General features: G+C 48.1%; 3 protein-coding genes across 3 annotated transcripts; 1 reads left to right on the top strand and 2 right to left on the bottom strand.

Annotated features, from left to right (window-relative positions):
* Positions 1 to 612: 612 nt before the first annotated feature.
* On the bottom strand, positions 613 to 3,787 carry LOC134022388 (fibrillin-3-like). Its single transcript, XM_062463869.1, has 9 exons — positions 3,594 to 3,787; positions 3,226 to 3,345; positions 2,986 to 3,105; positions 2,768 to 2,788; positions 2,595 to 2,662; positions 2,311 to 2,503; positions 1,983 to 2,105; positions 1,704 to 1,872; positions 613 to 1,086 (listed from the first exon to the last, which is right to left on the bottom strand). Exons 2-9 carry the CDS (start codon positions 3,305 to 3,307, stop codon positions 936 to 938), a joined length of 927 nt encoding a protein of 308 aa, XP_062319853.1. The 5' UTR covers positions 3,308 to 3,345; positions 3,594 to 3,787; the 3' UTR covers positions 613 to 935.
* Positions 3,586 to 16,398, bottom strand: LOC134022777 (mucin-like protein). The gene is made up of 16 exons (XM_062464526.1): positions 16,264 to 16,398; positions 13,460 to 13,515; positions 11,292 to 13,376; positions 10,884 to 11,006; positions 8,235 to 8,368; positions 7,817 to 7,984; positions 7,531 to 7,710; positions 6,529 to 7,129; positions 6,279 to 6,428; positions 5,786 to 6,000; positions 5,530 to 5,605; positions 5,046 to 5,333; positions 4,604 to 4,837; positions 4,289 to 4,441; positions 3,961 to 4,139; positions 3,586 to 3,762 (listed from the first exon to the last, which is right to left on the bottom strand). Exons 1-16 carry the CDS (start codon positions 16,266 to 16,268, stop codon positions 3,586 to 3,588), a joined length of 4,824 nt encoding a protein of 1,607 aa, XP_062320510.1. The 5' UTR covers positions 16,269 to 16,398.
* Positions 16,399 to 18,832: 2,434 nt separating this feature from the next.
* epcam (epithelial cell adhesion molecule) lies at positions 18,833 to 21,650 on the top strand. Its single transcript, XM_062463859.1, has 9 exons — positions 18,833 to 19,208; positions 19,735 to 19,839; positions 19,952 to 20,216; positions 20,329 to 20,394; positions 20,494 to 20,557; positions 20,648 to 20,746; positions 20,854 to 21,051; positions 21,176 to 21,220; positions 21,339 to 21,650. Exons 1-9 carry the CDS (start codon positions 19,148 to 19,150, stop codon positions 21,372 to 21,374), a joined length of 939 nt encoding a protein of 312 aa, XP_062319843.1. The 5' UTR covers positions 18,833 to 19,147; the 3' UTR covers positions 21,375 to 21,650.

Raw genomic sequence — 21,650 nt, 5'->3', positions numbered from 1 at the left:
AGAGTGCATTGCAGTTTCCTGCCCTTGACCCTGCCTGGAGTGTGGTCCTTGCTCTCTGCAGTGCTGGGGACCTGCAAGGCTGTGCTGCACCCAAATGATCTCATCTTGCAGGGAGCACCGGCACAACTCCGCATCCTGTGGCCACTCTGGGATGAGGGCTGCAGAGCAGGTGTCTGCTGTGCGCTGCACCGCTTAACCCACTCACAAACAGTCTACTTGATCATACCTTGAAACTGGCATAAATGACTCCCTGCTGACACTCAGTGGCCAAATAGGGTATCACAGCACCTGGTGAAATAACATGATGAAGTACCCCAAATGCTGCTATCTTACTGATAGCTTTATGCATGGCACAGTAACCATATATCCACATAATACCATGAATTCAAACATAAATGGCAGAAATTGTTCTCCTCTATTGAAATGGTTAATATAATCATCTTTTAGTGTCACATTTATTGATTGCATTCACAAAATAGTGACTTTACTCTGTATAATACAATGTGCTTCACAAATGCAGTTAAATACATTTTTAGTACATCATTGTTTATCATTATATAATAATATAATTATTATGGTTCTAGGATATATAGGAGGAGCACAGACTCAGTTATTAACATTGCTGTAGTGATTTACTTTTCATTGCTAGTTTTTGCACCGTCAGAATGATGGAACACATTTGACATTACCGGTCCCTCATATTAAATAGTTAGTTAGTTACAGTTAAATGTATATAATATATACTGTATAGCATCATCCAACAATGACCAGCTACACAGGCAAACTCTTAAATTTTTAAATATATATTTTCATTATTATAAAAACACAAGACATTATTCAATTTAAAATAATAAGTTCTATAAGTGTGTGCATGTGTGCATTTCCATGTGTGTATGCACATTTGTGTGTGTTCAAAGACATGTTCCCTCTGTGTGTTATCGGCGGCGATAGTGTTTCTGGAATGCGAGGTTGTCTATGATGCGTGGGCTGCAGTGGCTGTTGTAGTGCAGTGCTGGGTCGTTGTAGTTGAACGGAGGAGGGTTGAACTGCTCCTGGGCATAATTGAGAGGCAACAAGTGGGGAATCCTGGGTAGAAAAACAACAGCACCCCAATCAGAGACGTACAACAAGAGAGATCTAACACAATAAACAACATTCAATAGGTGGAGACTGAAACATGCTATTATGTCATACAGGATATAATCCAAACACATCCACACACAAGTATATACTGGGCATTGCGTTAAACCGTATCCTTAAGGCAACTGATATTCTAAAATCCTTTCATTCGGAGAGCCTAATCCCATGGTATTCTCTCCATAGGGTGAACATTAAGGGGGGTGGGGGGGATAAGGGGGATTAAGTCTCCCTGGATGACTAACACCTGGTCCCGATGCTGTACATCTGCAACCTATAGAGACCCACTGGGGCCCACACACAAGCACACACACTTGCGAACACACGCACTCCCGCATACACACATGCCAGATGGACTTCTGTTTAGCAGCAGAGGTCACTCATTGGTGACGTCATGCATCACACTGATGTGGGGGTGAACATGTACCGTTTCCTGTTGTTAGTCATTTGGTCCCATTGTCAAGCTCTCTTCGGCGGACAGTAGGAGTTTAGAACCTACATCCTTCCGGTCCATCTGCAGTGCATGACTGTTAATGTAGTTTGTGCATGAATGAGCTGGTACTCACTCTCCAGTGATGGTCTTCTTGCGGGAACAGCAGAAGCAGGCCAGGGCTGCCAGGAGGAGGAGGAGGAGCAGTGGGATGCCAATGCCCAGGACCAGGCCCAGGATTAGGGGCTTCTTATCTTCTGCTCGCAGAGCCTCAGGGACTCCACTACTGTTCCCACCACTCTGATCTGGATAAAAAAAAAACACACGCACACATCAAAATATCAAGCCTTCTCTGTGTGGATGTGGATGTGGATATGTGTGCGTGTGGACGTGTACTGTTCGCGTTGAGACGGACCAAAAACGCAAGTCTTATCCACGTCAGTGGTTCCGTTGCACATGCACCTGTACCCTCCGTAGGTGTTGGCACAGAGAGCAGGGAACTCGCACACCGCCTCCTTCGCCTGACACTCATCCAGGTCTGCGAGAGACAGACGAGATGGAGAGAGAGAGAGAAGCCATGCCAGTAGGAAAGTGAGGACATTACCATCTTCACACCATACTGTTTACATGGGTTGTAAACCAGGGGGTCTGTTGCACATAGACATCAACTTCCTGTTGTTTAAGTCATCTATCCTGTGTGTATGGTTGTGTGCGGCTGTTGTGCGTTGACTGTGGGGGTCTACCTCCGACGTCTGCTGTTTTGATGTCATAGTAGCTGCTGACGCGGGTCAGGTAGTCTCTGATGTACCAGTGTGGTGTGTCGCTGGACACGTTGATCCTGAACTCCTTCAGACCATCCACCGGCCCTGGCCCCGGAGCCTTCATACTGGCGTTGTAGAACTTGTTCTGGAAGCCCATGGCCAGAATCTTCTCCAACTGCCGAGTGGGTCAGACATTAATCACTGACAGTGATTAATAGGAGTGGCTCAAGCTCCTTATTTTAGAGGGCACACACGCTCTCTCTCACCTGGTTGAGTCCATCTGCTCCAGCCCTCTGGGTCTTCCAGCCCATGGACACGGTGAAGACATTAGACCCTGTCAATGACAACATCAACGACAAGGTCAACATGGTGACAGCAGAGCAGCCATGTCATTCGTGGTCATGCTGAGAGCACTGCAGGGCCAACATGGAGTCCTCACCTGGTGGATTAGCAGAGTCACCTGAAATGATAGAAACATATTGAATATAATATGTGTTTATTCGTATGTATCCCCCCAAAAATTCAACTACACCCCAAATAATGAATCCGGAATGTGTGGATCATGCATGTACGTTTAGTGTGTTTAGTGTGAATATTGTGTGTGTGTGTGACACAGCGAGGGCTAGATTAGCCCAGGTGACGGTGCAGTGTATCTACCACATCTGTCTGATTCCGGGGTGCTCTGGTAGCGGCAGGAGCATCTGACTGACCCGACCGTGTTCACACACTCATATTTGGCGCTGGGGCAGGCCGATGGGTCCAGGCACTCATCAATGTCTACAGTCAACAAGAGGTTTGCCGCCGTGATTGAGACCCTCTATACAGTTGTGGTGTGGTTCATACATATTGACGTGTTCAGAAGAGTGTGTGGTTGTAGTTCAGGTTGTGGTGTTATACCTGTACAGTTAAGTCCGTCCCCTGTGTAGCCTGGCTTACACTTGCAGCTGTAGCTGTACCCTTTGCTGGTGCAGTCGGCCATCTTGTGGCAGGGGAAGGGGAAAGGTGGGAGGCAGAAGTCTGGGAAGGTGAAATAAAAGCATTCAAGAATAACAATGTGAACAGATCCTCAATAGTACTAAATTAAACCAAGAGTTTGACTTCACTGTAATTTGAAAACTAATATGTCTTTTATTATTTCAAATCCATTCAGCAAGCAAAACCCGTTCACCCAAAACCCATTCACCCAAAACCCGTTCACCCAAAACCCATTCACCCAAAGCCCATTCACCCAAAGCCCATTCACCCAAAGCACAAAACTCACTGACCGTTCACAAAGCATTTGTATCCTTGTTTGTCTTGGTAGACAGAGGGAGGGGGGCATTCTCCACAGGTGAACTGCTCAGGCCCAGGCTGGGACAGGCACTCCACCCCTGGGAAACATGGATTTCCTCGACACACATCCACAATATCCCCACAGAACTTCCCACTGAAGCCCTTAGGGCACAGACACCCCACAACCTAGGATACCACAACACAAAGACGTTAACTATAGTAGTAGTTGCAGAATATAATTGATGTGCATATAGCCAAAAAATAGAAAAGAAATAGGATATACAAAATGTTATTGTGGGACTGTTGTGACATTCTCTGCCTGTTTTTACTGTTATGACAGTATTGGACTGTCGTTTTCACCTGGTATTTCCCAAACAGATGGTTCTCTGTGATGCTACTGTACTGGCAGGTGCCTCCGTTGAGGCAGTTGCACACCTGCAGGATGGGGGCGAAGTAGGAGCTGAACATGCCGTCGCTGACCCGGATGGTGAGGACCACGGGCTGGATGTTGAGGGGAGTCCAGGTGAGGTAGCCGTCACCTGCAGCCCAGGACACAGGGGAAGAGGTCATCTATGAAGAGATGGTCGACTACGCTGTGTTAGAACGTAAGGAGGACAGAGAGCGAGGGGGAGAGGGGGAGAGATCATGGGCTTGAATGCACGTTTGTGTACGTGAGTGTGCGTCTCACCAGTCCCTATAGAGGCTTGGGGTGGTCTGGGGAAGAGCAGGGAAAAGGACACAGGGTCTCTGTTGGCATCTTGAGCGACTATCTTCATGTTGACAGTGGAGTTGACCTTGCAGCGGATCACGGTGGGCTCTGTCACAATGGGTGGCATGTTCCCTATACACACCACAGAAGACCGACACATCACAAACATATCATAACTACAGCATATTTAATTGTTCAACACATCAAAATATATAATACTCGAGTGTATGTATGTCATTGCCTGTGATACCAATAAACCTTTCTTCTGCTCATGTGAGAGGAGGTTTTGCTCACCAAACACAAGAGCCAGGTTGTGGTACTGCTGCTCAGCCTGCAGGCTCTCCAGACCCAGGTCTGGGTTGTCCGATGCCAGGGTGTCGTGGACACACTGCATGCTGCCCTGGCAGCTTCTCCGCTGCTCCTTCAGCCTGTCAGGGCTCACTGCCAGCACCTGCTCTGTGGAGGCTGGCAGGAACGGGACCAGGGGAGGGATGGAGAACAGCAGGCTCTCTGGGACGGGGACGACCCCTGAGGAAACACGAGGGAAAGGGATTGAGCCAGGGATACCAGGGAATAGAAGTGGAATAGAATGGGATAGAAGAATCAGACACATTCATCCTGTTCATTTCGAAGTCATTTTTTCGTTTTTCTATTGACAAAAAGACCTTTGTTTGAGGCTTTATTTGTTTGAGGTTTTTCTGTGACCAGACAGGGAGTGCTGTAACAGGTCACTCACAGGACATCCCAAACACACGCAGGTTCGCCTCCGACGGTGGGTTGTTGTCAGGCGACGGGAGGAGCCTCCCGTTGGACATGAGGAAGTCGTCCGTGCGGTTGGAGCTCCACAGGCCCATCAGGCCCACGGTGCGGTTGTAGAAGGTCTGGGGAACCTCCACCAGGGCGGACAGCTGTCCCCCCACCCCCAGCCACACCACCACATGCAGACCCCCCGCATACACCGCAGCGCAGCGACTGACTGAGATGCATCGCACGGCGAAGCCCTCCTCGCCCATGTGGACTACACCTGTGCAGGCAGTAGGGGGCGCTGTTAGAGCCGCATTCGGTAGAAGTAAACCATTGGCATGTGTGTATTGCGATCTGAGATTTAAATGATGTTAATGATATCATGTTAAGAAAAGAATTATAGCTGCTTATGCCAGAGTGATACAATCCTGTTTTGTGTCAAGGCAAGGAGCCTGGATGTCATGTTTCTTTCATACCAATAGAGACGGGGACTTCCGCATCATCCACCAGGACCTTCAGCCCATCTCCTGACTGTGCAACTCTCCACTCAACCTGAACATACACACATGCACACACACACACACACACACATGGTCAGGAGGGGAATGAGACATTTTTGGAAATCAAATATTTAACAGACACACTCCTGCCTCCACAGCCCTGCCCCCCCCCCCCCCCCCCCCTGCACACATACACATTCACAATCAGACACACACTCACACACACACTAACCTTTCCGATGCCCTGGTGAAAGGCAGCCAAGCGCACAAGTGCGGGGACCTGTCTGGCTTGTCCCTGGGTGTACAGCAGACCTGTCTCCCCCTGCAGGGTGAAGATGTTGGAGCCCTTGCTGGAGGAGATTCGTGTCAAAACAAACTCCCCCAGGGCCTTGAAGGAGTACTCTGTCCCATCGAAGGTGATGAAGTGGAGGGTACCGTACACCATGCCTGCAGGGCCAACACATACAGGATGAGGGATGTCAGATTCATGCAGAACACACTCCATTGAGCGCCATGCAGTATTTGTATGTGTACAGGCACAGACTATGAATTGTAAGACTGCATAAGTGATAGGAATATTTCAAGTAACAAGGTGTCCTGTGTATTGAATAGGCTAAATCAGGATTATGGTTATAGGTTAGGGTTACTATATATAGAGTTTTATAAATAGTCTCAAGGGTTATTTAGCGTAAGTCTTTTAGAGGTGATGTTTGGAAAGTTCTCACCTATGCCCTCTGTTGCCTTCTTAGCTAGGATGCTGCGGTCGGGGCTGAGCCAGCCGTAACCCTGGCAACGGTCCAGGGGTCTCTTGGCGAGGTAGAGGTGACAGAGGGGGGACTGGATGCAACACCACTGGAACGGAAGCAGGTCTTCATCTGCAAAAACAACAGAACACGTGTCTTAGTCCGTTCCGGGAACAGCAGATGCACCCTCCGGAATGTGACAATGAATAACACAGCAATATGGCTCCATTACCCATGTGTGTCTGTGGAGAGGCCCCAGTGAAGTATCTCTCGCTGTACCCGCCTTGCAGCGGCCCCTGGAGGTCGTAAACGCACCTCTTCCCGGAGCCGTAGCGGTTGGACAGGATCGACTGGAACACTTGGCCCCCAACGCCCCCCCAGCGCAGCTCCCGGAGCTGCCTCACCTGGGCAGTCAGCTGATCGGGCAGCGTCTCCGGCCCGAACGCCAGGTCCTCCTGAGCCTGCGAGCGGGTACACGGGCAGGCCGATACCCTCGCGCTCCACAGGGCCGGGTCGGGCTCCTTCAGGGCCCACAACTGGCACTTCAGCTTAGGGTCCATGTTGTTCCCCTTGTGCCCCGTCAAGTCGTACACCAGCTGTCCTAGCTTGCCCACGTTGCCCATCACTGTCTGGGGTCTGTAGCGCCCCCCCGGGCCGAACAGGTTGTCTGGGGGGGACGGGACCTCGTTGCGGAATTGCTTCCCCCCGTCTGTGTAGCCAGTGAGAGCGCTTTGGACCAGCCTCTGTCCAGGACCCCACTGCATCTCCCCGAAACGCAGCAGGGCAAAGGAGCGCTCGCCATCCGTGGTCAGGATGCACTGAAAGGTGTTGGTCTGCAAAACGTACACAAGGTGTTACCACAACGCACAGGGTGTCGCCACAAAGCACAAGGTGTCACCACAAAGACAAAAGGTTCTTCCTTTTTCACAGGCAGAAGTAAGGAAGCCGGTGTATTCTTCCTCTTAACACTTGAGGGACTCCCGTTACAGCTAACAAAAGCTGTTGAACTAGGACAGACACAAACAACACCAAGCCCAGTTCAGGTCCACCCCCTCCTTAACCTAATTTTCTAACAGTAAGAAAGACACGCAGGTGTCCTTGTTTTTGACCAAAAGCCTTGAGAAGGACATTGCTGCCGCCCTGTCGGAGGGGAAGAGGAAGCCAGTGATCATTGCTGGAAGAAAAGATTTGATCTGTCTTTGAACCAGAGCACGCAATCTACTAGAGCCCTCACCTCAGAATCATTGATCTTCTGGTAAGACACAGACATGACATGATCCCAGGTGATCTTTAGGATCCAGGTAGGGATGTAGGCAGGTCTGTTTCTCTGCTCCTCAAACAGGCTCACGTCTTCCGCTGTGCGGTTGAAAACAATCTGGGAGTAGATGTCTGACATATTCAGTGTACTGTAGTCCTGAGGCAAAGACAGACAAAAACAGAGGAATAGGTTAATACCCAAATAAAAATAGCCAATGTCATAGTTAATATCCCTCCACCTTGCCTTCTCCCTGACCCCTCACCTGGTAGAGCAGCTTGCCTTTGCCTAGAGTAAGGTCAACATCGTCCCAGAATACCGCCAGCATGGAGCGGCTCTCGTTGCCGCGAAATCCCTCAGGGAAGGGGACAGGCAGAAGGAGCTGCTCGTTCTCGGAGGCCATTTGGAACTGGATGAGTCCATTATCTGAGAACTGACCATCAGAGAGAGAGAGAGAGAGAGAGAGAGAGAGAGAGAGAGAGAGAGAGAGAGAGAGAGAGAGAGAGAGAGAGAGAGAGAGAGAGAGAGAGAGAGAGAGAGAGAGAGAAAGAAAGAGACAGAGTCAGAGAGAGCAGGAGAAAAATGAATGAGATAGTATTTCATGAGCCCATTGTTGTGTATAATTATACAGTATATATACTATATTGTGGTGTATATATTGGGTCCTGCTGGTGGACACTTACAAAGACCCTGTCATACAGCTTGCCCATGAAAGGGAAGCCAATAGGCGGGGTGATGTAGGGAGAGTTCCCATCTGCTATGGCGACCTTCACTCCCCAGTCTCCCACCTCTGGTCCAAACGGGTAAAGATCACTCTCTGTGGACAGAACAAACATTCAGTCACACAGCAGTATTAGGTCACAGCAGCAGGCTCTAACACAGCCATACATAGACCAAGATGCAAAACAAAAATGCTACTCTATACCCTGTGTCAACGAGTTTCTGTCGTATACTAATGTGTAGAGTACAGTAGTGCATGAAGTAACAGTTCACTCACTCACTCACTCAATACAGTTAGGGAAAGTTAGATATCAGTAGCTGTCAGTGCTGTTCACTAGTAGTTCACTATGCATGCCTCTGCAAATTGCCGCTCTGGGACAAAAATAATGTGTTTGGAACTGAACTGAATTGAGGAGTGAAGGAGTAGCCCACCCTTGTTAGCCAGCTCCCTACAGACAGTGCTGTTAGAGGAACAGGAGCAGTTGAAGGAACCTGCCAGGTTCCTACACACGGTGTCAACAGGGCATGCCGAAGGCAACACACACTCATCCTGGTCCACACACCCCATTCGCCCCTGCCCTCTGCCAACGGTGGCAACCCAGTTGCTGCCACACTGACACTGGTACCCTCCCACAGAGTTGGAGCACGTGGCCTCGGGGTGGCACCCTCCGTTGTCCTGTTGGCACTCATCCAAGTCCACACACAGAGGCCCGATGCCCACTAAGCCTGGGTTACACACACACACAAAGGACCCGGGGGTGTTGTGGCAGCGGGCTCGAGGGTGGCAGGGAGAGGTCAGGACGGAGCACTCGTCCACATCCTCGCACCAGGAGCCATTGCCCGCGTGGCCCAGAGGGCAGTGACACGAGAAGGAGCCCGGGGTGTTCCAACAGCGTGCCAGGGGGTCACACACCGCCGAACTGTTCGTACACTCGTCAGTGTCCACACACGCCCCGCCCTCCTCGTGGTACCCCCCTCTGCAGGAGCAATGGTACGCTCCGGGCAGGTTAGTGCACACCTGGTCGGCACGGCAAGCGGTATTGTCCAGACACTCGTCTATGTCTCCACAGCCCAGTCCCTTGGGGTGGTACCCGGGCAAGCACGGGCACAGGAAGGAACCCAGCGTGTTGTTACACGTGGAGTGGTCTGGGCACGGGCTGTCACCCGGGGATATACACTCATTCACATCCTGGCACTCTGCTCCACTCGGCACGAACCCCCTGTCACAGGGACAGCGGTACGAGCCCGGGAAGTTGACACAGGTGGAGTGAGGCTGACAGTGGGAGGAGTTAGAAGACGTCGGCGAGGAGGAGTTCAACGAACACTCGTCCACATCCACACACTCCGTGTTGTTGCTCCAGAACCCGGGGTTACACACACAGTAGAAGGAGCCGATGGAGTTGACACAGGTCCCGTTGGTGCAAAGAGGGCCCAGTTGAGACGTAGAGCACTCATTGATGTCCTCACACTGGCCGTTCCTAGCAGAGAATCCCACCTTGCAGGGACAGCGGTAGCTACCGTAGGTGTTGACACACATACTGTTCTGTGGGCAGCTGGAGTTGAACAGGCATTCATCCACATCCTCACATTCATTGTTCCTGCTCCGGAATCCGTCCCAGCAGGCACAGATGAAGGAACCGGCCGTGTTCTGGCAGTCTGAGATGTTAGGGCACTTGGCTGGGCTTACCAAACACTCATCTATGTCCAAACACAGGGAGTTGTTGGCATGGTAACCCCGGTTACAGGGACAGTGGTAGCTTCCATTTATGTTGGTGCAGGTGCTGTTGTCAGGACAGGTAAAATTCCCCACCGCGCATTCGTCAACGTCCTGGCAGTGGGTCCCGTTTCCATGGTAACCGTCCCAGCAGTTGCAGTAGTAGGAGCCCTGGGTGTTGAGGCAGTCGGAGTACTCCGAGCATTGTGAAAGCCCTGTCACCAATGGGCTGCTCGCACACTCATCTGTGTCCCAGCAAACCGTCCCGTTACCATGGTAGCCGTCCTGACATTGACAGTAGTAGGATCCATTGGAGGGGTGGCAAATGGCGTTAGGGTGGCACGCACGGCTGGCGTTGAAGCAAATCTTCTTGCTCACGCACACGCCCTCGTCATACGCCAGGCCGAGGATGCAGGTACAGGCGTACGAGCCGGGGCTGTTGTGGCACGTCATGTTCGCCGCACACGAGCCAGGCGACTGGCACTCATCGACATCCTCACAGACAAAGCCGTTTCCTTGGTAACCATTTTGGCACTGGCACAGGTAAGACCCGTTGGTGTTTCGACATTGGGCGAGCCGACTGCAGTTGTGGGGCTGGGTGGAGTTAAAGGCACACTCGTCCACATCCATGCACGTAAAGCCTGTGCCCTGAGTGCCCGGCGGGCACGTACAGTTGAAGGATCCTGGTGTGTTTAAGCAGCTGGCAACAGGGTGGCATCCTCCGTTTTTGTACTGGCATTCATCAATGTCTATAAGTCATCCAAAATGGCACAGTGTCAGGGAAACAGGCCCAAAGGACGGCTAAAACAAAACTCAGACAAAGACAGTCCACACAAAACGCGGTACAACATTCCTGGAGGATGTGGATGTATGTGAATGTTAAAGGTAAGGTTCTCACCAGAGCAGTTCCTGCCATTGCCCGTGAAGCCACTCAGACAGAAGCAGAGGTGACCCCCCACCGTGTTCACACACTGGGCAAACTCACTGCACTCATCTTCTCCTGTCTCACACTCGTTCACGTCTGGGAGAAGGGAAAGAGGGATGAAGGGATGGAGCCAGAGAGAGAAAAGGCCAAGAAATACAATGAATCACTGTGTAGTCACAGGATCCAACAATGGGGATCCTAATCAAGTGGATCTAACTCGTATATAAATCCTACATCATGTCAACATGAGATGATGAGAAATACCAGTATGAACATGAAGGATCTAACTATCAAATGAGCTTAATAAGCATAGTGTAATGTGAAGTTAGCATTCGCTCTCAGTGAGTCAACGCTGACAAGATCTTGTCGTGACTAACTCACCAACACACATGGTGCCGTTCTGTTCGTAGCCAGGTTTGCAGACACAGGCGTAGGACCCTGGTTTATTCACACAGTCTGTATCATTCTGAGGGCACACTTTCTGCTGGCATTCATCTATGTCCGAGCATGTAAGCCCATCCCCCTCGAAGCCTGTGTCACACACACACTGATACCCGACGGGTGAGAGGTGGCACAGCCCATGAGGGTGGCATGTGGGAAAGCACATGGGGCTGGGTGACACACAGGTCCGGTTCCTCGCCACTGTCCCATTCAGACAGGAACAGACGTAGGCTCCGGGGGAGTTGACACACTCGGAGAAGGAGGGACAGGTGGCATTGGAGAGGTCACACTCGTTGACATCCTGGCACGAGAAGCCATCCCCCCTGAAACCCGGCTGGCACGTGCAGGAGAAGTCCCCTGGCACATTGGCACAGATCGCCCTTCTGTGGCACGTGCCGACGGCCGCGCACTCGTCCACATCCTCGCACTTGGTGCCGTTCCCGGTGAAGCCCAGCTTGCACGTGCACACGTGCGAGCCGACCACGTTCAGACAGGTGGCGTTGACGTGGCACGGCTTGCCCGCCTTGCACTCGTCCACATCCGCGCAGTCCATGGTCGGCGTGGGCCGGGCAAAGCCGACCTTGCACAGGCACTGGAACGCCCCCTCCGTGTTGACGCACATCTCGTTCACCCTGCAGGGGTTCTGCATCTGCTCGCACTCGTTGACGTCTCGGCACGTGGTCCGGTTGATCAAGGTGAAGCCTGCCGGACAGAGACAGGAGAAGGAGCCCCTGCTGTTAGCGCAGGTGGCTCCGTTCCTGCAGCCGCCGTTGTCCGCAAAACACTCGTTCACGTCGCTGCACTGCGTCATGCCGTCTCCACTGTAGCCCCGCTGGCAGCTGCAGTTGTACGTGCCAGGCAGGTTGAGGCAGAGGGCATTGGAGTGGCACTGCTGCGCCAAGGAGCATTCGTCCACGTCCGCGCAGTTGATGCCGTTGCCTGTGTACCCCGGGCGGCACTCGCAGGAGAAGGAGCCCGGGAAGTTGGCGCAGGCGGCGTACGGACTGCAGCGGCCGACGGCACACTCGTCCAGGTCGATGCACTCGGAGGCGTTGAAGACGTATCCCGTGCCACAGTCGCAGTAGTACGATCCGCCCGTGTTCACGCACTCGGCGGACGCCGGGCAGATGGCGGGCGCGAGGCACTCGTTGATGTCCGTGCAGGTCCTCCCATTTCCGAGGAAACCGCCTCGACACGAGCACTCATAGCTGCCTAACAAGTTGATACACACCGCGTTGGGGTGACAAGCATCCTGCCTGTTACACTCGTTAACATCAACACAGGTCTGTCCGTTCCCTAGGAATCCAGGAGAACAGGTACACTGGAAGGAGCCGACGGTGTTCACACAGCTTGCAAACAGGCTGCAGGTGTTGTCCGCACACTCGTCAATGTCCTGACACGTCTGTCCGTTGCTCTGGTAACCACTGCTGCAGATGCAGTGGTAGCTGCCCGGAAGGTTCTTACAGCCCCTGTAGCCAAGCGAGGCTGAACACACCCCGGGAGTCTCCGAACACTCGTCTATGTCCAGACACAGGTAGTTCCCGTTGCCTTTGTAGCCGTTGTTGCAGGTGCACACATAGGAGCCAGGGTTGTTGGCACAGGTGGCGTTCCAGTGGCATATGCCCCGCTGTGTGCACTCATCTATGTCGGCACACTGGAAACCGTTCCCCGTGAAGCCTCCTCTGCACTGGCAGCTGCGCCCGCCATCCCGGTTGGTGCAGACGGCGTTGCCGTGGCAGCCCCCGTTCTCCGTCTGGCACTCGTTGATGTCCTGACACTTGACGCCGTCTCCGTGGTAGCCCTCCACGCAGACGCAGCTGTAGCTCCCCAGCGTGTTGTTGCAGCGGGCGTTGCCGTGGCAGCCGTGCAGACCCATGGCGCACTCGTCGATGTCTGTGCACTGCAGCCCGTCGCCATTGTAGCCGATGCGGCACACGCACATGAAGGTGTTGTCCTTGATCTTGTGGCAGTCTGCGTTGACGTGACAGGGGCTGCCACGCGACGCACATTCAAGGGGGTCCGTAACTACAAGGAAAGAGTCGGTTATCAAACTGAGATACTTGAATTCGAGTTAAAGAAGGTTGCCGTTTTATTTTTGGTCGACTCACATGCAGAGCCATGTCCCAGCACTGCACACAAACACCCCAGCCATAGCAGTGGTAACCTTTGAGAGAAGAAAAGTGCAAAAACACACACACACACACTTCTGTTAAGGATATGTTACAGTCAAGGCACAGTTACAGTCACTGCATGGGAAAGTAGGTACGTCTTAAAAGTCCTTCATGTTATTCTACAGTACTTATTGTTACTCCTCTGGAGTACAATCTCTAGGATCTACAATCTTCTCTGGTTCCGTAACCCACTCCCATACTTAACAATGGCCAGGGGTCTACTGTTACAGTTACCTTAACATATACCTTATTGAGTCAGTTCCCATTTTAGGTCAGTTATGAATGATTGAGTTTGAACTCAATTCAATCATTAACAGTTGCCAGGGGTCTACTGTTACAGTTACCTTAACATATACCTTATTGAATCAGTTCCCATTTTAGGTCAGTTATGAATGACTGAGTTTGAACTCAATTAAATTATTAACAGTAAGAAATATATATTATTAGAATTTGAATGTTAAAGTTTAACACAGCAATCCTTCACTATATGCTGTTTGGATATGCCAAAGATGATCCAAAGATGACATGGTAAACAACAACTTTTATAAAAGTTACCACATGCTGTGAGTTTTAGACACCCAATATATATAGTATATCAGCATTGATATCAGCTTTGCCAGGACATCAATAGTAAATGTGAGCACATGCCCATTTTCTCGCATTAATTGGAGCGAAAATAACGTTTTTGAGCTTCATGTAATATTGTTGTTGTGGGTAGTGACCGAAAGAACGAGATCACGAATACAAGCGGCCGAAATGAGTTCTCTCCGCAGGGTGTCCGGGCTCTCCCTTAGAGATAGGGTGAGAAGCTCGGTCATCCGGGAGGGGCTCAGAGTAGAACCGCTGCTCCTCCGCGTCGAGAGGGGCCAGTTGAGGTGGCTCGGGCATTTGATAAGGATGCCTCCTGGACGCCTCCCTGGTGAGGTGTTCTGGGCACGTCCCACTGGGAAGAGGCCCCGGGGAAGACCCAGGACACGCTGGAGGGACTATGTCTCTCGGCTGGCCTGGGAACGCCTCGGGGTCCCCCAGGAAGAGCTGGTGGAAGTGGCCGGGGAGAGGAAAGTCTGGGCCTCCCTGCTTAGGTTGCTGCCCCCGTGACCCGACCCCCGGATAAGCGGAAGATGATGGATGGATGGTAATATTGTTATGTTTGAGTCTAAATAAAATGATCGGTAGGCCTATTATTTAGAAACGTCTTTAGTTTCTGAATGTTTTCTTAGCCTACCTCAATTCTGACTTGCCAACACCTGGACTTCTGTGTGAGCGCTGCAGTGGCTATTATAGCAAGCCCAGAAGAACGCATGGATATGGAATTCTGCGGGCATGCATCAGTTTGTGTTTTCGGTTCAACTGCTTTGATTTTACAAGCATTGATTGGGATACTGCATTTCTTTTTTTCTGGGATTATCAATCTAAATTAATGCACTGACTAATAGAGTAAATTGTTAAAACTTAAATTTGAGATTTATACTGGGGCACGCGCCCCAGTAAAAAGGGTCTAGCAACGCCCATGTTGAGGTTCCATGCTAAATGTTAATCCTACCTCCAGGCCAGGCCTAGCCATTGTCTATGTGTGTGGAGAGGTAGGGCTGTGCATGTGCAATAGGTGTGGGGGTTGGTGAATCATTGTGGTAGAGCCCGTCTCCTTTAAATGCCATGGCTTCCCGTGAGCCTTCTCTACCCTAGTGTGGTAACTGGAGGTGAACTCCTCTGTCTCTCTGACAACAATTGCTACTAATACTACTAATACTTGCTACTAATACTAACAGTTATGTATGAGTTTTGTGTTGCATTCTCTGAGGTTTTATGTTGGATGTCACCGTTAATCTTTGAGTAATGTTGAAGCCATGACATTGGTTGTTAAAAAGATTTAAGAAAAGGTCCATACAAATTAGGGGTGGGAATCTTTTGGTACCTCACGATTCGATTCTTGGGGTCATGAATCGATTAAAAATCGATTCACGATTTTTTGCGATCTTTTATCACCATTTTTTTTTATATATTACAAAAATGATCAAAAATAATACTAACATTACAAAAAAATTGAAAAATCGATTTTTTACATTTGTGAATCGCTATAAGACTGAATCGCGATTCAAATGTGAATGGATTTTTTCCCCCACCCCTAATACAAATGCAATGTAATTTTATTTGAAACCCTTGGTAATATTCGATCACATTCCATCATCGTGTGTAATGTAGGTTGTGATTGTATCCTGATTGTTTAGTCACATGGTCATGATTTAGATTAGACCATAGCAGAGGAATGGATCTCACATAGTCTTGTGTAAGTGCACTTAGAGAGCTTTAAAATACATCAGTCACTCCGATATTTAACCAAATGTTTGTGAAAACAACATGAGTTTGATGAAAACCAAACATATTCCACAAATTAGACTAATGAAGACTAAAGGGGAGGAAACTTGTAGAATGAAAAGGGATTTACAGTACACGTTTCTATTCTGTTTTTCCATCTTGAGGCTAATGTGTCAATACAGTCCCCCACAGTCACTGTGTTCATCATTTAAATAAAGTTTGATTGAAATGAAATGAAGAAGAAAGAAAAATGTCTAAATCAAATGATATCATAAAGAACTGACGTTGACGATAACACACTGTTCCACCGTGATATCTCATAGTCAATCACAGTCCAGCATATAGTCAACTTGAGACACTGGAGTGTGACCAAAAAGCCAATGAAAGGTAGTCAGATCTCATAAGTCCTGTTTTTTATAACTCACCGCATATTTCCCAGTCTTCTCTGAGGTCTAGGGGGCTTTCATTGGGGCTGGGGGTGAGGGTTCCTCACTGTGTCTGTCTCCAGATCCTTCTCTTCCTGTCTCGCTGTCCCGCTGTGTGAAGGTTCCAGCTGTCCTAAGCCAGGCAGTACCAGCTTCGCCGCCTGCTTCTGTTGTCTCTCCTTGGGGACACTATGGTCCACCGACCATACCTACAGTTTTGTGACACCTTAATCCGCTGAGAAGGGGAACACCCATATTTATGTCTATTATGTATCTTCCTTCGCACAATACCCGGACGATGTCCTGGGGACATGGTTTGTCCTCCTCACTGTTAAAAACAGACAAGAGACTGATTAATCTGTGTGTTGCAGCACTAGTACTTAGTCAACTAAAGGGTGATTCTACACACTGATTACTGTATGACTACTAAAAACAAACAGAAAACAAACAGCAAACAAAAATACATGTTATGTATTTGTGAGGAAAGAACTATAAAACATAGGACATCTTAATAACTAAACTATCCTAACTCTACTGCACTAAGTGCACTTACAAGGTTTTTCCTCAACCCATTTAATAATTATGGTTGGCAATTATTTAGATTTTGATGAACAGTCCAGATCTAGATCAACAAATATAAATTAAAATCTGGATTGCCAGATTGATATGGTCGCTCAATAGTAGTCAGTTATTCACTATGGTTTCAGAAAGGAACAATTAGTTGTGGTAATTGGACCAATCAATGCGTAATCAAAACTGGTTAGATATCTTTCAAATACGTATTTATTATCGAACAAACAATTGAACACAGAAACAACCATCTTCAACACACAAACATAAGACAATAACACAAAAACATCTGGCCATGAATCAGATGGGATCAGAAGTAGTGTACGCCCAAACAGCATCTCACAAGTTCTGATGCCCCCACAATGGATTGATCACTATCTCAAGTGACCAACTTCACATCTGTTTCCATTATTAATCTAAACATGTCACCACAATGTCCACTGTCTGCACAGGTCAGAGGTGACATATGTTGGCTATCTCTTTATCAGAAAAGTTAAAGATGAAACTCTTTATTCTGTATAAAAATTATACTGTGTTCAGCATTCCTTGTCTGCAGATAAGAGAGCCCCCTTTCCTTATTACCCTGGGGGAAGGGTGAGCATTACACTAGAAGATGTTGGGGGTTTGTTTGTTTTAAGGAGATACTGTTTGACAAGGGCTAGATGGAGACCCGAGGTCTGGTGACCATTTGCTTGACACCTACAGTATAAGGAGGAGCTTTTACGACACCAGGACCGAAGATTCTGCTATTGTGTTTCAACCAGGGTTGATAAAGCTTTCTTAACTTCTTCACCGACTGACTGTGCAATACTTGATATATTAATATTTCTGACACTCTTCCCCTGAGATCAACCTCCCGTCCTTCCGACTCAGGAAACACTTTCCACAAGTGATGGCACAGTATATCACTAACTTCAATAAACCTTTATAACAGAATACAATGAAGTAGTATATGGTTAAACATTACTTTTCAAAACCTAATGGAATATATGAAATAATTCCATCACATGGCTCAACCTCTTTATCGTGCTATTAATCCAGTTAAACTCTAACTATTGAATTGCGATTCCTTGTACTTAGACTAACAAGCAGTGCAGTGACAAAGTAGAGGCTTTCTAGTTAATAAATACAGCCCAGACAATGACCTGTCTGGGCTGTCAGCCCAGACAATGACCTGTCTGGGCTGTCAGCCCCCTCCACTGGTGAAACAGGGTAGTGCATATCCAAACAATCCATGCTTTATGGCATATCATAAAGATTATATTGTCTAGTAAACACCTATGTCTGAGATAATGTAATATTTCATATGAGATAAGGGAGGTTTATTGACTCCTATTGGGTAATTAAATCAGTCTGCTACCTGCGACTTAAAGCCTATGTCCTCTTGTGAATTGATCGATAGTGTATCTTCTGGGGCTGTAGAGTATGTGGTTGGTGTACTTTTGCAATTAACAATGGTGGACCAAATGTAACCATCAAATGGGAGGATGGCCCTTAGAGTCGACCCCTTTTGATATTGGTAAACAAACTATTGATCTGACAGTTGATCTCATGGTTAGTTTTCCTCTGAGTCTAGTTGGTTCTCAGATGGCATTCAGTCTGAGCTTATTTGAATGCCTTACATAGCATTACAGTGTAGCTAATTACAATGTTAGCTTGTAAACGTAGGCTATAGTTCACGGGGAGCTATTTATCATATCGATGTGATATACATTTTAGAATGAGCTGTGGAATTTACCGAATGACACACGTAAACTGCAAACCTTTGACTCACACAATCAGTCATTCTCTGTTTTGGAGTTTCGGTCGTGGTGTTTTACAAACAGTACGTTGTTGTTTTTTGCTTTTTAACACACCCCACCCTGAAGTCCAAATATGGCCATTGGCGGAAAAAAGGTGAGTCTAAGGAAATCGCTATACACCCCTCCCCCACCGCTTAAAGTAGAATGACGTAAAGGAACTGATTCTCTACCCGATCAGATATAATTGGTAGGCCTATGATTTGCTTTCAGTTTAGGAAAAACAGCAAACCAGTCATATTCGAATTGGTCAATAATTAACATTTTAAGTAAGCAGCCTTAACAGCAGCAACCGTAGGCCTATTGCTCACCTATTCGTTACACTCCTTGGTTAGTGAACGAGATCTCATTTGAGTCTCTCGAAACTGGTTGGACGAGACCGCACCTGAGGGAAGAAAAAGGAAGGCGGTGAAACTCAGGTGTTCATTCTAATCGGTGCTTTGTGCTGAACGGACACAAAGCCAACGAAGATTTTCTTTTAATCGTTGATATTAAGGTTAACCCTACTTTTAACTATGAAGCTTTGGATTGCTGCTCTTCTCGTGGCTTACGCAGTTGGAGCGTATGCGCAATGTCGTAAGTTTAAAAAAATATATAAATATATGTTTAGAAAATATTTAATGTTCCTTAAGTCACACTATTTTCGATTGAAACGCTAATGGGCCATGTTTCATTCTACTTTAGACCAATTTTTGCACTTTCGTGATACTGTTTGGCTTAGTATTGATTGTGGTATATTTTAGAGGGCATTTTTGAGGAAGTCATATGCAAGCCACCGCCTTTAATTGCCAATGAAACAAAAACACGACTAAATGGTTTTGAATCCATTATATTACCGTGTGTGTAATCATGATAAATCAGTTATCTGCCATGCAACAACTGTCGGTTTTATTGTTCGCTAGGCAAATTTCCTTGTTAGAAAAGCGGGAGTGGGGGTTGGGTATAGGAGAGGATTGGCTCCCAGTTGGTTGATCTCGGTATTTGGTGTAACCAACGCCCTGTTGAATACACCTGTTAGTCGGACGACACTCCTGTCCCATGAAAGGCTCTTTGCGATTCAAGCACTGTAAAGATGTCTAACTGTACAATTTCACATTTACAGCCGAATCATGTGAAAGTCTGAAGTGGGCAACCTGTGATGGACCCCCATGCCAGTGCACCATTATCTTTGGTGATGATGTGAAGCAACCTCTGACATGTGACAAATGTAAGTATGGTACTCTACTATGGAGGTACCAAACAGAAGATTAACCTTAAGCAATGTATATAGTGCCTAGGTTAGTTGCTGTTAAACGGTGGTGTCTTTTTTGTCTCGTTAGTGATTCCAAAGTGCTTCCTGATGAAGGCGGAGATGTACAGATCCAGGAAAGGCCTTTCCACCCGAACTGGAATTGGAGGAAAGCCTGTTGAGACTGCCTTTGTGGATAATGATGGCATTTATGATCCAGAATGTGAGAATGATGGGAAGTTCAAGGCAAAGCAGTGTAATGGCACCGAGGACTGTTGGTGTGTCAACAGTGCTGGTGTCCGCAGAAGTGACAAGGGGGACAAGGACATTAAGTGTGAGAAGCTGGTTGAGACCTAGTGAGTAGTGTACTTTCTCAGAACTTCGTTAATCGATCTGTGGCTTTGGCCAGATGACACGTTTGAATTTTGCCATCACTTCAAATAAAACCCTTGTTATTCATTTCCTCAGTTGGATTCGTCTGCAGCTGAAGCACAAGGAAGTGTCCACTAGCGTCGACAAAGAACAGCTAAAGAGGCATGTACTACAGCTGTCAATGGTCAAAACCATACCCTTTTACATCTATGCCAGTTTGTTTGTAAATACTTTACATCTAATGACATCTTCCCTGTGTAGTGCCATTGGCACAGCCATCCAGAATCGCTACAAGTTTGATAAGAACCTTGTGGAGGAGATTAAGGTGAGTCATATCAAAAAAGATTTCCTTATCTACCCCATATTATTCTGCATTGTTTTTAGCGTGTGTGTATACTAAAAACATTTGTCTTAGTATGACCCAGAGGCGCGTCTGATTGTGGTCGATGTGAAAAAGAAGAAGGGAGAGCGTGGCACAGACATGTCTGGCTTGGCTTACTACATGGAGAAGGATGTACGTACAACGCAGCCGCCATCTTACCCCGCGCAATCACTGTTTCACCATTTGCCCTCAAGGTTGTGGAGGAGTGTGTTCACCATTTTTGTCTTTCCCACTTCCAGGTGAAGGTCCTGCCTCTGTTCAAGGATCAGACCAAGTTTGAGCCAGTGGTGAATGGCCAGAAGCTGGAGATGGAGAACATCCTGGTGTACTACGTGGATGAGGAGGCCCCCACCTTCACCATGAAGAGGCTGACCGCGGGAGTCATTGCCGTCATCGTGGTGGTCATCCTGGCCGTGCTCGCCGGTCTGCTGGTCCTGGTGAGTGGAGTTGACTGGTTTTGAACCTGGGTCATTTTGTGTGTGTGTATACACACGTTTCTAGTTGGGTCCAGTGTTTCTAGATGTGTTGTCATGATCCTGATGGTTTCTTCCTTTCCTCCAGTTCTTTGCCAGGAGACGGGAGCAGCAGAAGTACAGCAAGGCTGATGTGAGTGTTCAGACACATGGACGTCATTCATTAATCCTTTTTTTTTTTTTCTGGAAATGAGTCACTGTTTGAGGTGTAAACCAGTTTTGCTGACATTTGCTGCCTTTTTGTTTTTCAGCATAGGGAGATGGATGCCATTCAGACGACTAACTAACCAAGCTGTGCAAGCAGGTTCTTTGCTGGAAAATGAAATTGATTTGCTTCTTGTATATTGCTTTTTGATGCTTGCTTATTTGTATGGTGTATGCCATTTTTAAAATTGATACGGTTACCAACCAGCAGATTTATTTATAAATGGTTGATCCTGTGCATGTCTTTTTAATGCTGAAATATCGCTTACATTTTACTAGTCATCAACTAGATTGAGTCTTGGATTGTACAGTTTCTTTGTTCTGTTGGATTATTTTTAATAAAAGTTGTTTTAAAATAA

Source organism: Osmerus eperlanus, chromosome 6 (genome assembly GCF_963692335.1).
Source record: "Osmerus eperlanus chromosome 6, fOsmEpe2.1, whole genome shotgun sequence".
NCBI lineage: Eukaryota > Metazoa > Chordata > Actinopteri > Osmeriformes > Osmeridae > Osmerus > Osmerus eperlanus.
This window is presented reverse-complemented; position numbering and strand designations above follow the sequence as displayed.

What these genes read in the sequence shown, in the direction of transcription:
- LOC134022777 (XM_062464526.1), bottom strand. An exon ending in GCTGGGACATGGCTCTGCAT is followed by an intron (nt 13,377 to 13,459) that starts GTGAGTCGACCA and finishes CTTTCCTTGTAG; the next exon opens with TTACGGACCCCCTTGAATGT. An exon ending in TTCACCAGGGCATCGGAAAG is followed by an intron (nt 5,606 to 5,785) that starts GTTAGTGTGTGT and finishes GTGTATGTTCAG; the next exon opens with GTTGAGTGGAGAGTTGCACA.
- epcam (XM_062463859.1), top strand. Translation starts at nt 19,148, where the DNA reads ATGAAGCTTTGGATTGCTGCTCTTCTCGTGGCTTACGCAGTTGGAGCG. An exon ending in ACCTCTGACATGTGACAAAT is followed by an intron (nt 19,840 to 19,951) that starts GTAAGTATGGTA and finishes TTGTCTCGTTAG; the next exon opens with TGATTCCAAAGTGCTTCCTG. An exon ending in ACCTTGTGGAGGAGATTAAG is followed by an intron (nt 20,558 to 20,647) that starts GTGAGTCATATC and finishes CATTTGTCTTAG; the next exon opens with TATGACCCAGAGGCGCGTCT.
- LOC134022388 (XM_062463869.1), bottom strand. Translation starts at nt 3,307, where the DNA reads ATGGCCGACTGCACCAGCAAAGGGTACAGCTACAGCTGCAAGTGTAAG. An exon ending in CCCGGAATCAGACAGATGTG is followed by an intron (nt 2,789 to 2,985) that starts GTAGATACACTG and finishes CTATCATTTCAG; the next exon opens with GTGACTCTGCTAATCCACCA. An exon ending in TGACTCTGCTAATCCACCAG is followed by an intron (nt 2,663 to 2,767) that starts GTGAGGACTCCA and finishes TGTCATTGACAG; the next exon opens with GGTCTAATGTCTTCACCGTG.